Here is a 17,920-nt window from a genome sequence, read left to right as displayed (position 1 = left end):
TCACAGAGCCTCAAACAGTAACTGGGGCCATACTGCCACTGCCCTACTTAAGAAAGTCTTTGCCTCTCAGGGTTCCAGTTTCCTAATGCGTAAAATTAGATTCCATCCAGCTCCGATTTTCTTTAGAAAAATTTGTAAAGTGTCATAAAATCAATTACTCAAGACCATGATACAGTGCCATTAGGAAGGAAGAAAATAATTATCTGTTAAGCACCTCCTGTGTGCCAGGCAATGTAAGTACTTTATAGGTATCTCATTTGAGTCTTATAGCAACCCTTACCTAACTGCTATTATTATCCCCACTTTACAATTGAGGAAACGGAGACAGAAGTTAAAGTACTGGCTCAGTGTCACACACTGAGGCCTCATTTGAATTCAAGTCTTTCCCACTCTAGACCCTCTATCCAGAAATGACTAGAGATCTCTAGCAGCTGATACCAAGTTTCTTAGCAAATTAGTGCACCAGTTAACCACTCTACTTTTCAACTCTAAGGATTTGTTGAACTGGGGTCATTAAGAACCCTTGAATATCAAAGAATATCAGAAGGTAACCACCTTAAAACAAAAGTATACCTAAAGTTCAAGGAGGGTTACACTATTTTTTGGCCAAAGTAGTAACTAATGGTTAAAAGAAACCTAATAAATGTAACCACCAGTTAAACCTTTAGTTTAGGAACATAGCAAACTACATGCAAGCATATTTTAAATGCCTTTCCTAACTTATACCCCTTATTTTTTTCTAAAATACAGAAGGCACCTTAGCTACTGGCAACATGATCTAAAAATCAGTCACAGTTGTATATATTTTATTAGAACTTCAATAAAATCATTTAAGTTTTTTTAAGTTTTGACTCAGGATAAGCTTTAGTTATCTAGAAAATGCATTTATCTGGAACATTTCTTTCTCATTGTATTACACAAAGTTTATATTTCTAAGTTACAGATTCTGAGCATAAAACTCAGACTAAAAGTCAATTGTCTATTAGATATGTCCCTCCCCATAACCCAAAAGGAGATCACTACTAACACCCTTCATCCTGATGATCCTAGAAACTAGTCTCAATACTTTAAGAAATTGTGCCTTTTGGGCATTTATGGGGTTTCAAAAGTTACTCAGCTATTTTAGATAATACCACAAAACTGTCAGTCATGCTTTACTGACAACTGTTTCAAGAACAGGTAACTGATCACCAGAATTTAGCAATATTTAGCATAAGTATTGTTACTTTGTTATTGTTCATTTGTTCAGTCATGTCTGATTCCGCACTACTAAGTGTCTGTGGCCAAATCTGAACTTACGTATTCCTGGCTCCAGGCCCAGCAACTCTATCCACTGAGTCACCTAGCTGCCTCATTTGTTATTTAGGCTTCCACAATTAAAAACTAATTTTTTGACTGTTTTCTTCAACACAGGGGTTCTTAACCTTTCTCTTCTGTCAGGGATCCCACTGGCAGTCTAGTGAAACCTATATATCTCTTTTTCAAAATGTTTTTAAACACATAAAATAAATAGGATTATAAAAGAAACAAAAAAGTTAGTGAAAATAAAGATGTCATTTTTTTCCCTCTCCAAATTCACAGCTCTGCAATCTAGTCACAGACCCCAGAGTTGAGAACCCTTGCTTTAAACTGGAAACTAAGGGCATACCTATCAATTGAGTAATGGCTAAACAATTTACGATATATGAATGTAATGGAATGCTGTGTCATAAGAAATTTAGACTTGTATTAAGTGAGCAGAGCCAGAATAATTTATATAACATGGTAAAAATTCAGTCATAAAATTCTGATCAACTATGATTTTCCAGAGCTCTGATGATGAAACACACTACCCGCCACCTAAACAGATAAACTCAGGGTACAGAAGTGAGGAATATGTTTTTTGGACAATGCAGGAATTTGTTTTGCTTGACTATGAATACTGGTTGCAGGGGTTCTTCCCCACTCTTCTTCTGCCCTCCCTCCCCACTGGGGAAGGGGTGTTTGAAGAGAGAAAAATCAAATTAATTGAGGGAGGGGAAAAAAAACCCTATTTTAATACCAATGCTTATATCCCTTCTAGAAAGACCTACTACATGGCTGCAGTCCTACTGGTAGCCAAGAAGGCTAATAATTTTAATTTCCTATTTTGACCATACAGTGCTTAATAGAATTACATATTCTTTTTAAAAGAGATGTTACTACATTGTTGCTTCTTTTAGAAGCAGCATGGTATAGTGGAGGGGTATCAAACACAGGGTCCACCACGTGGGGCCCACAACACTCCTGAGTGTGGCTCAAACCAGATTAAAATGGAATTGGGAAATATTTAACAATAAATAATACAAGACAGATGGTATTATGTGGTTTTCTAAGTCAATATGCACTCCACGGGATCCTTATATACAGTTTAGTGGCAACTGTTTCTATTTGAATTTGACACCACTAGTGTGGTGGATAGAGACCTGGCCATGAAAACCTGGGTTCCAGTCGTATTTGCCAAATCAGGTGTCAAACTGAAGGCAAAAGATTTAACATTAGATTATATGACCTTGGATGAAGTCATAGGAAACAATCACACATAAATACATACACGTCTATGTATGTATATATGTGTACACATACAATTTTATAAATTCATAGAATAAACATGTTCAGATTCCCACTAACTCACCTTTAACCTAATCCTGTATTTCTTCCAAACAAAATGCATTGTGCCATTCATAGTCTCCTAAGAACTGCCATTCTCTAAACTGACTATAATAAAAATTCACAGAACAGAATTACACTGAACAATACATAAAAATTACTTAATTCCTGCCAAACTCATGCTCTTTTCTACTGCTAAAAGTTATTTCATTAAATTACTTCCCTTTTATTCAATTCAAAGGTTATAACAACACACCTGACTTAAAGTCAGAATTTCATAACCAAGATTTCATCCTGAACAGAAATGAGATTTTAGTGCATTAAAATAAAGCCTCTTAAGTTTTCATTAGAATCAAAGGCAAGTTCCCTCTTTCACAGAAAGCAAAAGGAAAGGTGACATTCTCCAGATGAATAAAACAATTTTTAACTTATTTGTTACAAATTTAAGTCTATAGGACAAAAAAGCTGCTGCTGTCATTTAGTTGTTTAGTTCCTCAAATTGGTGGTCATCATCCCATTTCTTTTAGCAGGACGAAGTCAGTATACAGGGTGGAGTCAACAGGTTCTTCTCTTACCCCTAGAAGTACTTTATTCCAAGCAAAGAAATCCATGTGAGGAGAAAGCTGGCATTGATGCTGCCCACTGTGTCACTTCCTTTGTGGTGATCTATGAGAATCTATTTCCTCACTGCTGTCAAGCTAATTTTCACCAGCACAGGACTCAACTGAAAATGAGGGAAGCAACAGAAATAGAAACAATTTACTATAGTCCATTAACTTGCTTAAAACAAAGGCATAATTGAACAAGACTGCTTATAAATGCAACAAACATACCAAGTTATTTAGTTACTTGTGCTTTACACTGGGGTAGGAGGCTGTGGTTACTGAAGTATATATGTATGTATAACTACAATGGTTACAGTCAATAGTAGAGATGAACAATCTAGTCCTCAAGCAAATGCACTACTGACAAGGAAAGATTTCCTAATCATAATTTTAATTTGTCTACCAATCCACATAGGAAACTGAATAAAACCATAAAAATTAACCTATAGACAAATTAAGGCAAATTACAAATGTAATGAGTGAAGTAGCAGAGGTCTCTTGATAATCAGTGTGTTGTACCAGGCTGCCTCTCTTGGTCAGATTACTTAGAAGACAACAGAATTTTAACTTCATTTTTTTAAAAGCAAAATCTCCTGATATAGATATATAGTAGACTTCCTGAAACTCAATACTGGAGTATGTCAACTATCCCATGGATCAATATGGCACTCAGACAAAACTTGATTCAAGTCCCAAGCATCATTTATTACTGTGACTTTGAGCAAATACCTTACCTCTCTGGCCTAATGGATACGTATCTTTTAAATGGGTATCAACCTCACAGGCTGGATCATTAATCCAACGAGATTATGGATATGAAAGTGTCTTGTGACCATAGTAAATTACATTTTATAATGATTCATTAGCATTGGGGTAAAATATATTAAGATGACTAATAGTGAATAAAGATTTGTAACAGCACAAAAAATACATGTAACTTCTGGTACGAGACAGACTGTATATTTAAAATCAGTGAAAGGGAGGGGGTGTATTGAGGATACTATATCAGCATGATAAATTTAAGAACTTCCAAGATCTTCATAAGCCACTTAGGAAATAAGCTAGCTAGTTAAGTTTGGATTTTAAGATACCATTAGTACAATATATAAATCTGGAGGCAGCATAGCGGTTTAATAGCATCATAGATGCAGAACCAAGCTTTGGAATCAGGAAGACCTGGGTTCAAATCTTAACCTCTGGCTGTGTGAGCCTTGGCAAGTCACTTAACCTTATAGTGCCACAGACAACTAATATAAATAGCAGAGAATCTGGTGATCTCCATAGTATTTCCCTACACAAAGGAACAGAAGCTCAGACCTCCCCACTTCGTGTATGCATAATTATGCACACAGACATTACTCTAAATGGGAATTTAAATGAACTGGTAATAAAGCTGCTTTTCTAATGACACAGGCCAGTTACACCAAGTTGAGCCAACAAATTTTGTTAATTATGCAGCCACCTTCTTTATTATCTCAGAGCAAAACAGTAATCACACTTCTAAGCAATCTAGCTATGAGCCTTCTTTGCCCCACTAGCACAAAGTGAAATTCACAGTAAACCAAAAAGCACTTCATTTTATTCAGCTTCTGCTGCTAAGAAACCTGGGGGAAAAAAGTTCAAGTTAACATAGTAAACTTTTATTAACTAGCCTGGACAGGAATGGGTGTTCTAGTTAATAGTTTCAATATATACAATACATAAACTACCAATGTTCAAAGAATTAGAACATAGTGACAAACCATGACAAACATTATTTTCTGATTCTGCAGGCACTGATCCTTCAGTATACCTCAGAGTCATTATTAGCATCAATTTGTAACTAACTAAAGTGCTGCATTATTAATGGGATTCCAGAGAAAAGTGCTTTCTTTTTCCTTAGTCATCCCAGTGGAATTACCAAGAAGAGAATTTAAGCAAAAGGAGGCAATTGCAGGGAAAATAAGAAACCTGGCTAATCAGTTATTTAGGAACCGAGTTAACCACAGAAAAACTATATTCTTATTGTGCATTATAGTAACTATACCACTTCAAAAAGAGCTAAAAACAAAAACTGACAAAAGGACAATAACTTTGGGGATACAATAACACTAGAAAACTGCACTAAAGCAAAACACACAAGTTTTTAGTTTGCCAGATATTTTTAATGACAATTATAAAAGACCAAAAACATCTTTTTCCCCCCAGACTGCCTTGTTAAACAAATGATTTGTTTTTAGTTACAAATACTGTATCACAATGCCTTTTTTTTCCCCAAAACTAATACAAGAACAATTTTTGAACAAAATGTCTGATTTTTTCCTAAATTCTTTGGGAGTTGGGGTAAAAGGATAGGGAGAAAAGCCTCATCTTTAACATTTTTTAATCAGAACTTTTCCCTAACCCTCTAACAAAACTGATCCGAGGATATGAATGAATTTTTTTTAAATCTACATCTGCGTTAGGAGATTCTCTTGGCCAATTCTTCCAATATAATTAATTGCTTCTCTCTACTGTTCAGATCTTCACAATAGTTGAATTAAAAACAATATTTCTAACAAACTGATTACTGTGGGGGAAAAGAAAAATTCAAACATACATATGTATATACTTTACCATAAACAATTATGCATATCAAAAAGATAAGACACCTGTAATTAACTTTTAAAGGTACAAAAAAGTGAGAAAACCTGAATTACAGAAAAGAAAGTCAAATTTAATGAAAAAACTAGAAGTTAATAAAAATTAGCAAATACACAAAAAATATACACAAACAGCAGCAATACTATGTAGTGACTTACAAAGGGGAAAAAAGCAGCAGCCGGAGACTGCTCAACATGGCTTGTCAGTCAAATAAAAAAACACAAAAAACAGTATTCTCTTCAACAGTACAATCAATCTACAAATACAAGTTTAGAATTATTTTACAACATTTCTTGTAGGATCAACTTTCTTAATACAAAAGATGCCCATTTTGGGTGTATATATATTTTCAGTGGTTTACTGTTGACTTATCTTTAAATATATTAGTGTTATTACATGCAACTGCTTCCTGCATTTAACAGCCTTTCCTTTTATTTACCTTCATTATGTCTAGCTTCCATCTACCAAAAGAGTTTATATTTGGCAGTCAAAGACGGTTACCCTATCTTCTGTGAAATTAAATGATGCAAAGGTTTTAAACACTGGCCTGAAAACGTTTGATTGCCATTTCAACACATGGAAATAGTTACATTGATGCCTAAATTGCCATTTTCTGCAAAAAGCTGTGCAATGCTGGTGTCAAAAACTAGACAGTCACTATTCATAATAGCTGTTGCAATTCCCTCATGAATAGAACGAGGAGTAGCTTCCCAAGTCAATCGCCGTCTATGACCATTTAGCTCAAGTCGATAAGCAAAATTTTCTGCTTGTTTACGTGTTCCTATCAGCTGTACAATTGCGAAGAACTGCTGGTGACCATCATATTTTTCCTGTTTCTCTAAGACTAACATGAAGTGAAAGCCAAAACAAGACTGCATCATAACCCAGTCAACAGCACCAGGAAGATTAATGTCTGTAGCAAGAAAAACTATATCTTCTCCCTGTAGTGTTGTAATAGACTTATGCTGATGCATCAAATGTGGCATTACAGCATCCAAAGAGCCTTGCCATTTACACGAAGCACCAGGACACGGACACGAATAAGGCCTAAACTCACACAGCTCTTCATGGTCTGCTTTTTCTGTGTGTGGCAAAGTTATCTCACATCCAGAAGAGGCATATTTACAAGGGAAGAGTACTGAATTGGCCACTTTCTCCATAGCCAAGTTGCGAATGGACCCCAATGGGCCTCGGCAAGTTGGACAACATGTGAGCTTTGGACGACAGTTGCTACAAACAAGATGGCCACTCTGACACTGAAGAATAGGGGGTAACACATAGTCAAAGCAGACGGGACACTCAAATAGACTAGCCAAGTCATTGTTCGATGCTGTTGTGCCAGTCAATGCAGGCACCCTTTGAGATGGTGTACACTTGGAAGTACCAGTAGGGAGGGCTGTAGCAGTCTGACGGCTCATTTCTGCAAGAGAATAAAGGGAAAAAGTCACCATACAGAAGAATTAACCATGGGTTTCCCCCCCTTAAAAATGAATTAAGTTCTCTGCACATACTAGAAATCCTATGTTTTTACACAAAGCTTTTGATAAGTTTGGGTTTAATGCAAGAGTTGATTGGAAAGAAATGAAGTCAATTCTAAGAAGAAAACAATTGGGAAACTATACACTCCAAAGTGCCTAAAAGAATTAAAAGTTTTAGAGTAAACTTTGCTTTATACTCCTAAACCAAAAACTACCCATATAAATGTAGTATTTGGTTTTTTAAAAATGTTTTGTTGATGCCATTTGTTTTTATACCACTTATTTATGCATGTACCAGCCTTCCCCAAGAACTGAAGCCTCTTTCATAAACAAAGAAAACAGTTAAACAAAAATAACATAGTGACTACATCTGAAGGTGTTCAACATTCTGCCCCATCCCATTCTCATCCCCTTCTGTTAAGGAAGTGTTTGTTCTTAAACAAATTTTTACTACATTTAGAAATGTAACAGTGTGTATTGATCTGTATTAAAGGTAGGGGGTGTGGGGGGGGAGGGGTGTGTGTGTGTGTAAGTGTTTAACTGGGGCTTGAGTACAGTTCCATTAAATGTAGCATGCTGTAAAAATCACCTCCGAAGACATGAGAAATAGCTGAACAAGTTTAAAGTTTAGTTTCCAATCACAATACAACTTGAAAGACCACTACCAGCTCTGTATCCTAAAGTAAAAAGAAGAGAACCTATATGCACAAAAATATTTACAGCAGCTCTTTTTGTCAAAGAATTGGAAATTGAGAGGATGCCCTCAATTAGGGAAGAGCTGAAAAGTTGTGGTATATGATTGGGATAGAATACTACTGTGTTACAATTAAGTGCTTTCAGACCTACATGAGAGCTGATGCAAGGTGAAATGTACTATGTACAAAATAACAGCAATACTGTAAGATGATCAGCTGTGAATGACTTAGCTATTCTCAGCAATACAGCGATCCAAGACAACTCTGAAGGACTTATGATGAAAAATGCTATCCATCCCCAGAGAAAGAGGCATACTTTTTTTGAGGTTTTTTTTTTGGGGGGGGGAGGTCTATGTTTTCTTTCACAACATGACTTAGTATGGAAATGTTTTGCATGACTACACATGTATAACCTATGCTTGCCTTTTCAATGAAGGGGATAGGGAGGGAGAAATGAAGTTAATTTGAGACTTAAAGGTTTAAAAATGAATTTTTTAATTGTTTTTACATGTAACTGGGGGAAAATAAAATACTAAATAATTTTTTTTAAAAAGTACTTTCAGAAAAACCTGAGAAGACTTATATAAACTCATGTAAAGTGAAGCAATCAGAACCAGAGTACTGCACATGGTAGCAGCAATATTGTATGAAGATCAACTACGAATGACTTAGCTATTCTCAGCAATTCAATGATCCAAGATAATTCCAAAGGACTCATGGATGAAAATGCTATCCACTTCGAGAGAAAGAACTTATGGAATCTGAATGCAGATGAAAGCATAATTTTTTCACTTTCTTTATTTTCTGATTTTTGTTGTTGTTGCAACATGGTTAATATAGAAATATGTTTTGCATGATTTCACATTTATAATTGGTATCACATTTCTGGCCTTCACAGAAGGTAGGGAAGTGGTGGGAGGGAAAAAATTCAGAAATCAAAATTTTAAAAAGAATGTTAAAAATAAATATAGTTTTAAAAAATACAACTTGAAAGACAGAATGTTTAAATATATAGTTAAATGCTCCCTAACATCCCCCCCCAAAAAAAGGTGGCATGGTGTATTATTAGCCTAGGGAACTAATTTTTTTGTCTCAACATTGCCATTGCCATTACCTATGTAAACCTCTGTTCCTCAATTTTGTCATCTATAAAATAGTGTCAATTAGATTGCTAAGGACCTTTATAATAGCTCAAAAAGCCTAAGATTCTAAAAAATACTGTTTCAGAGAAACAAACACTACTATACACTACTTTCAGAAAGTCCACTATAGTTTTCAGTGGCCAAAAGCTCCACCAGGCCCATACCTCCCCACAAACTGACTCAGAGACATACAGCCAGAGTTACTACTGGGAAGTAGCCAAAAAAAAAAGAAAGAAAGGAAAAAGAAGGAAAAAAAATCACACTTAACTAGCCCTTGTTTGAAGTGAGGAAAAGATCCTCATAAGAATTTTCCTTAAGTTACATCTCTGACTGTGACACTCACACTCACTCTCTCTCTCTCTCTCTCTCTCTCTCTCTCTCACACACACACACACACACACACACACACACACACACACACACACTCTACACAGGTATGGGAAACCTTATTTCTGAAATAGTGCCTTGCGCCTAGTAAGTGCCTAATGTCCAATTGAAGGCCAATAACCAACAGAAACAGACGGTTTGGGTTTCAATTTTTTTAACTTTCTAGGAAAAAAAAACCTTAGGTTTAACTCATGTCATTTTTAAAAGCAGGGTATATAACATAAAACTACATCCAAACAGCAATTTTTAAAATGTCTTCATTTCACCTTATGGCCAATTAAAAGAAATGAAAATGAAGGGAAGGAGGAAAAAAGGGGGAGTTTGAAAAGGGAGAAAGAAGGGACAGACACAGGGGCTTGCTTATTAATAGGCTCTGAGGTGAATGTTAGGCAAAACATTCATTACACCCTAAGGTTCACTTAAGACTGTGGTCTTCAGAACATTAACCACCTATTGTCATTGATACTGAAAGACTTTTGCCACTGCTTTGTATATTCGAGGGTACACACACACACAACACACACACACACACACACACAACCACCCTGTTTCCTCCCCACCCCCCCAGCCAAGAGGCCATGGAACTATAACAAAAGACATAAACAAGCCTCTTTTTCTACCAGCCAAAAACCCACTCCCACTGCTACAGGACAGAACACCAGTTGTTAGGTCCTCTTAGTATAACACACAAATATTCTGATATTAGAGCCTGGCCCTCCAGCCAACTGCACACAAATAATTTTCTAAAGTTGAAACAGAGGAGAAAAAAGCAGAACCCTGTAATAATGAAGTTTATTACTACATGAATTTAGCTATGTTTTGGTTCAACGCATAAAAACTGCATATGCTAAAAGCCTGTCATAACAGTTTAGTTTTGCCACAGATACCAGGGACATAAAGTGTTTCTACTATAACTGTCATTTTCTGCTGTGTAAGGTTTGTGTCAGGTGTCATACAACGGAGTTAACATTACACCAACCTAGCCTATAAAAATCATTTGCACATCCATTAATATTAATCCTTAAGAAGTGCTCAGGTGGACAGTGACAAAATGAAAAGTCGTTTTTATGTGCTATATCAATTCATCTCCTGCCCAGTAAACAACTAAATATAACTGTTAAGCTTTGTTTCCATTCTCAAAAAGTAGTTCAATTTATATGTAGTATAAATTCCTGGTCAGAGATAGTACAACAAATTCCACATAGGGAAGTATGTTCAAAAGTTAATTTTCCCTCATAAAAATTTAATTATATATTTATCACAAGATCAAAACCAGGACCTACAATTTCAGTACAGTCTTTCTACCCAACTTTTTAAAGATAATGAAGCACATAATTCTAATTCCTATGGTAAAGTGAAAACATAACATAGTATTTCTTGGAACTACCAATACTGGAAAAACGTTCCAGTCTGTATCTAATTTGAAGGACAAAGTAAGCATATATACAAAACATCAGCACTGGGAATACTTTACCATAGCCACAAAAGGGGCAAAACAGAACCAGGTGCCTCAAAATAAATGGGTAATAGACCACCACCCACGCACAAAACAGTCACTTTTGATAATAGAAATGTTAGACTCCATTTGGTAAGGAATTCTTTATTTTACCAAGGAGGTAAATGAAGCTGGATACACTGTGAAGCAGCTTGTCATACATTACAAGTCATATACGTAGAGGTTAGATTAAGTGAAAATAGTATACTTGAAGGGAGCAAGAAGGATGATTATTCTGACTCCCATCACTTTCCATTCCACCAGACAAGTAAAGTCTAAAGAATGGTATTTTTAAACTCTTAAAAATGCTAGAGATAAAGTAGTAGTTCAGAAGTCCATTGCCTTTTAAACATAAGCTCAACAGCCTTGTAACAGTTTCAAAGAAGGAAAAAAAAAGTCCCTTAAAAGAAAACCCTCAAAAGTTGGATACCTTTTCTCTTTCTTGTCCTAGATGCTGGTAAACATGTAAGCAAAACTCCTTTCCACGAATACAAAAAATGAAGAGTAGGTTTCCCCGTCATGAGAAGTCAAAGAGTTCATCCCCTCTCCCCGTAGAAAGGGAAAAAACCCATAACAGAGGCACCTCCTGGACACCTCCAGTAACGACACATTGAAGAGTCAATCCCCGGAAAGGCTCAGGTTCTCAAGAGATAAGGAGGATACTCGTCATTCTTCACAAATCTCATCTCCGGAAAGGGGACACCTGCTGTACAAGCAGAGAAGTGAAGATTCTCCTCTCTCAAAAGGCTTAGACCGAGTTGGCGCTTGGTAGGAATTTGCAAAGAGTCTCCTACAAAATGCAGACAGAGAGCTTCCAGCGCTGCCTCTCCGAGAACTGGGACATGTTTGGTTTGGAAGTTTTTTTCCTCTTTCCCTAGTTTTGTCACATAAAACACCTCGAAAAAGATTCTTGTGAGGATCCCTATCACATCATCAATTCCTCTCCCCCACTCCCAAAGAAAAAAAAAAAGGAAAGCTATCTACTGCAACCACAGTAGTCTTTTGCACTCGGTAAGTGCCTTTTTGCAAGCAAGGAAGAGCAAGGGCGACGGCCGCATTCCCCAGCTTGCCTAGAGACTCCTCCCAATCAAGCTTCACAGCCAATTGAGAAAGAGAAAGAAAGAAGGGTGTGTGCCAGACACACTGCTGCCCACTGCCTAGGCTGGTCGTATCACGTGAGGAATAGGAGGCGCCAGGCAGGACGCTCTCCCCTAGGCTCTGCCCCCACCCAAGTCAAATCAACAACGAGAGGAAGTCTACGAGCCAGAGATGCTGGCCAGTCCTGACCGAAAACAGGCCAGACCAGGTATGGGTGGCACTGAAAATCTGGTCCGCCCTAACAGCAAGGCCACACCAGCAACTCACAAGAGCGACGTTCTGGTTCAGTAAGGAGAAGGTTAAGGACAGAACAGGATGACCTTTAGCATCTTTAGATAGTTAGCTGTTATCCTACCCACTCTGGATTTTAACTCCACTTATTTGACACAATGCTGTCCTGAGCTAATGAGCACCTTGTACCAAAAACATAAGCTTTAGTAAAAGTTCATCTCCTGGGGCAAATACGATTCAAAATGGAAAATAGTTTCAAAGAAAAATCTTGCTCCTGTATCATCTTCCTGAAATGCTAAACTGTTGGTTCAATTTCATATTCTCTATTTTCTGATGTCATATGAAAAGTCTGAGTTACTAAATAAGGACAATGAACCAGGGCAGAAATTCTAAATGTCACCATATCTGCTGAGAAAAACTTGAGACAGGTGAAGATGATTAGGGGTAGATAGATGGCTAAGCTAAAATGAGGACATCTCTCCAGTAAAGAGTTAAAAATGACTTGCAGTGAATACAGACAGCATACTGTAGTGCTCTGAACCTATAGTTCACCTAGGTTCAAATCCCAGCTCTGCTAATGTATCTGGAACAGTGCATAAGAGCAGTGGACCTTGGAATCAGGAGGCCCTGAGTTTAAATCAGGCACTTATTAGCTGTGTGACCCTGGCCAAGTCTTAAAACTTCATCTGTCTCAGTTTCATCACCTGTAAAATGAGGAAAATAATGACACCTACCTCTCACGGCTGTTGTGAGAATAAAATGAGATAATATTTGGAAAATACTTTTTGAACCTTAAAGCACCATATAAATTCTAGTTATTATTATGGAAGTCAAGTCACTTTCCCTTTCTGGGCCTCAGTTTTCTCATCTGTAAAATGTTGTTGTTCAGTCATTTTCAATCCTGTCCAACTCTTCATGACCCCATCTGGGATTTTCTTGGCAGACATACTAGAGCGGTCTGTAATTTCCTTCTTCAGCTCATTTGAGAGATGAGGAAACTGAGGCCAAAAGCATTTGAGTGTCTTGCACAGGGTCACACAGCTAATAAGTGTACGAGGCTGGATTTGAACTCAGGAAGATGAGTCTTCCTAATTCCAAGCCTAGCGCTCTATCCACTATGCCACCTACCTACCTCATCTGTAAATTAAGGGGCTTGAAATAGCTGATCTTAAGGTTCTCTACAATTCTCAATTTTATGGTTTTTGTTTGTTGTTGTTTTTATTGGGAGGTGGGGGAGAGAAGACAAGGAATTGGCAGGGTGGACACAGACCTCTATAGACCTAAGTCCAAATCCCACAACTGATACTAGAGCAATTAACTGCATTCTTAAGCAACTTTCACAAACTCATCAAGAAACTTTGTAAATAAGTCATTCTGCACTGGTGGAAGGAATTCCCACCCTTGTGAATGAAATCATAGGTCCTTGCTATAATAACAAAACTCTTTCAACGGGTTTAGTATAAAGAAAGGTAAAAAGCACTGTATGATAACACTGCACTAAAATACATCTGAGGTTTAAAAAATTAAGTAGTGAACAAACACAGCATAATCAGTTCTCGATTATCACTTTAAAAATTATAAGTAATCAAATTTCAACCATATCTTGGAAGTTACTAATTCTCCACCTCACTCAACCCCCTCCCATCTTCTTTGAAACCTGGTACATGTGTTCAATGAGGCAAATTAATGTTAGTTATCAGTGTAAACAAAATACAACTAGAAAGGGAAATACCCAAAACCAATAAAATTTATAATCCACTCCAATATTTTCACTACCTGAAATTTCAAATTATTTGCATTCTAAATTGCATAATTTTCTAACAGAAGTATCTTGGATACTATTTAGTCCAACAAGCCAACTCTCTCATTTCATGGATAAGGAATCTAAGACCCAGAGAAAAGCAATTTGTTCAAAGTGGCAGAGCCAAGACTAGCTTCCAGAATGCCTGACAATTCAAAATTCAATTAGTTCAAATAAATGTCCAAAAACAAAACCAAAAAAAAAAACCAGGGGCAGCTAGGTGGCCCAGTGGATAGATAGAGCACCGGCCCTGGAGTCAGGAGGACATGAGTTCAAATTCAGCCTCAGACACTTAACACTAGCTGTGTGACCCTGGGGCAAGTCACTTAACCCCACTGCCTAAACAAAAAAACAAAAAAACTCACCAACCTAAAAGACATCTAACCACCTTTCAAAAAGTTAATTATAAAGTTATACTGGCTTATAACATCATCAAAAATGGCTATCAATTAAACTGAAATGTTAGAACATACTTTAAAAACTTTTGGGGTAGGCAGGCAGTGCAGTGTATAAAGCTGTTTGCACTGGAGTTAGGAGCAACTGAGTTCAACTCCAGCCTAAGACACTTACTTACTAGTTGTGTGAACCTGGGCAAATCCCTTAATTTCAACTGCCTCCAAAAAACAAACATTTTCCAGTAAAAGACAATTCTACCTAAGCTAATTTACTTATTCAGTAGCATACCAATCAAACTACTGAAACATTATTTTATAGAGTTAGAAAAAATAATAACAAGATTCATCTGGAATAACAAAAGGTCCAGAATATCAAGAAAAGAATCAAGAAAAGAAATGCAGGAGAAGGTAGCCTAGCCATTCCAGATCTTAAATTGTATTATAAAGCAGCAATCATCAAAACTGCTTGGTACTTGGCTAAGAAACAGAGTTTTGGATCAGTAGACTGCATTAAGTATGCAAGACACAGCAGTCAATGACTATAGTAATCTATTATTTGATAAACCGAAAGACCCCCAGCTTCTGGGATAAGAACTCACTCAGACAAAAACTGCTGGGAAACCGGAAAAGAGTATGACAGAAACTAGGCACAGACCAAAATCTCACACCATATACCAAAATAAAGTCAAAATGGGTTCATGATTTAGATATAAAGGCTGACACTGTGAGCAAGGAATAGTTTACCTATTAGATTTATAGAGAACAGAAGAATTCATAACCAAACAGGAGATAGAGAACATTATGGAATGCAAAATGGATAACTTTGATTACATTAAATTAAAAGTTTTTGCACAAAGCCAATACAACCAACATTAGAAGGAAGGTAGAAAATTGGGAAAGAATTTTTACAACCAGTTTCTCTGATAAAGGCCTCATTTCTAAAATATGTAGAGAATTAAGTCAAATTTATAAGAACACAAGTTATTCCCCAATTGATAAATGGTCAAAGGATATGAACAGGCAGTTCCTCAGATGAAGAAATTAAAACCATCTATAATCATATGAAAAAATGCTCTGAATCACTATTGATTAGAGAAATGCAAATCAAAACAACTTTGAGGTACCACATCACACCTATCAGATTGGCCAACATGACAAAACAGGAAAATGATAAATGTTGGAGATGTGGGAAAACTGGAACACTAACGCACTGTTGGTGAAGTTGTGAAATGATCCAACCATTTTGGGGAGCAATTTGGAACTGTGCCCAAAGGGCTATAAAAATGTGCATACCCTTTGATCCAGCAATAGCACTTCTAGGGCTACATCCCAAAGAGATCATACAGATGAGAATGGCTGAGCAAGTTGTGGTATATGAATGTAATGTTATAAGAAATGATGAACAGGCAGACTTCAGAAAAACCTGGAAAGATTTGTATAGTCTGATGCTGAGTGAAGTGAGCAGAACCAAGAGAACGTTGTACATAGTAACAGCCACGTTGTGCGATGACTAATACTGACAGACTTATACTGACAGACTTAATCCTTCTCAACAATACAAGGAGGATCTAAGACATCTCCAAAGGCCTCATGATGGAAAATACTACCCACATCCAAAGAAAGAACTATAGAGTTTAAATGCAGATCAAAGCATACTATTTGCTATTTTTTTTCTTCTGTTGTGTTTTGTTTCCTCTTTCTGGTGGTTCCTCCTATTGGTTCTAATTCTTACTTACAACATCATTAATAGGAATGTATATGTATAGCCTACATCAGACTGTGCGCTGTCTTGGGGAAGGAGGTAGGGAGGGAGGGGGAGAAAAAATTTAAAACTCAAAAGCTTATGGAAGTGATTGTTGAGAAATCAAAATAAATTAATTTTTAAAAATTTTTAGTTTTAAATTTTAAAACATTTTTAAAACAGACAGTTAAAATGGTGACTTTATTATAGTAGTTTCTCACTATCCAGAACACAACAGAAGTACTTTTTACTCAAAGTTGAAAATAATTTTACCAATAATGTTATTTCCATTAAAATAAACTACCAGGGTAGTACACCAGGAAGAGTCAGCAAAAATCAGATATCATGTCAGTTTTTAAAAGATTTATTTTAAATAATGACTTTAATGGTAAACAAAAAAAGTAAATTAACATATTAACTATGCCCAAATAATGCCAAGTCATTCATCTAGTTTTTTTTAAAATTTACATGTGTTCAATTTCACATTATTCTATTACAACTGAAAGATGGAAAAAAATTATCAATTATTATTCTATTACCTCCATTTTCCAATGTCAGGCCACAGCCAAGTTTTGTTTTTTTACCCCTCAATCCATGACAGTATATAATTCAAGCTAAAGTCAATTTAAAACAAATTTCAGAGGTAATAGTAAATAGATCATAGACACAGAATTATAAATTACCTCAGAGGCCATTAGTTCAATCTCTTCATTTTACAAATCAGGAAATTTCGGGCCAGGGACTTGTCTAAAACCACACAAGTACTTATCAAAGATAGTATCTGAACTCAGTTCCTCTCTCTGATTCTTGGGCCAGGGCTCTTTCCAATCTACCATAGTGCCTCCAAAAAAGGGCCTTTGACTAGATGTTCAAAGTACATCACATTCAAAAACTGCTTTTCTCCTTAAAACAAGTATCTTTTATTTTTCTGTTCATAATACCTCATCTGTCAACTTTTCTTTACAAATAGTTAATCAAAATTCTACAAAAAAGAGGGAGGTAGGGGGAAAAGGACAGCTAGTAAATACTTCTAATTAGCCACTATCTCCTACTTAACTACTGTAACAAATTTGCAATGTTGTATTGAGTATTTTTACAAAGTTGTTTCACATTTTTTTTTATTAAAACCATGTCTATAAATGTTATATATGCAAAGTAAAAACTACTACATGGCTACTATAACTGGGATCAATCAAACCAGTCAGCAGATGCAGTACTTACTTAAATAATTTGAGGCAGTAGGAAGAGAACCAGCTGGGTAAAAACTGGCATCAGAAATGCAGCTATAAAATGGAAGTATGGAGATTAACTGCCAAAGCCCGATTTCCTAAACCTATTCCAATTCCTTAACAAAGCAAAAGGGATGCCGCCCTCCCAAACCACTGAAGGCAATGAAACATTTTTTTGAATTGGAACTTTTTTAATATGCACAAGGAAGCACAGACGAGATTGTATTGAAAGTAACATGTAGAACTACATTTTTTCCCACCAAAGCAAGTGATATAAAATGGAAACCCACCATTTCAAACAGAATCTTTTTTTTATTCCGCTGTGTGAAGATACTTTTGGTGTTTTAAGTTCAGAATTTTTAAAAAGAGAGGA

General features: G+C 36.3%; 1 protein-coding gene across 6 annotated transcripts in view; it reads right to left on the bottom strand.

Annotated features, from left to right (window-relative positions):
* Nucleotides 1-5,355: 5,355 nt before the first annotated feature.
* SIAH1 (siah E3 ubiquitin protein ligase 1) overlaps nt 5,356-17,920 on the bottom strand; it is a 58,639-nt gene continuing 46,074 nt past the window's right edge. For 5 of the 6 annotated variants that reach the window (XM_020985122.2, XM_078150087.1, XM_020985120.2 and 2 more), the window contains one exon: nt 5,356-7,275. In XM_020985122.2, coding sequence (XP_020840781.1) covers nt 6,425-7,273 — 849 coding nt within the window. In that variant the 5' untranslated portion in view covers nt 7,274-7,275 and the 3' untranslated portion in view covers nt 5,356-6,424. Of the gene's footprint in view, nt 7,276-11,482; nt 12,150-17,920 lie in introns of those variants that run through there. The other variant, XM_020985118.2, reaches the window with a different exon arrangement.

This window comes from Phascolarctos cinereus, unplaced genomic scaffold (assembly GCF_003287225.1).
Source record: "Phascolarctos cinereus isolate Bilbo 61053 unplaced genomic scaffold, phaCin_HiC Scaffold_2;HRSCAF=192, whole genome shotgun sequence".
In the NCBI taxonomy this organism is placed as follows: domain Eukaryota; kingdom Metazoa; phylum Chordata; class Mammalia; order Diprotodontia; family Phascolarctidae; genus Phascolarctos; species Phascolarctos cinereus.
This window is presented reverse-complemented; position numbering and strand designations above follow the sequence as displayed.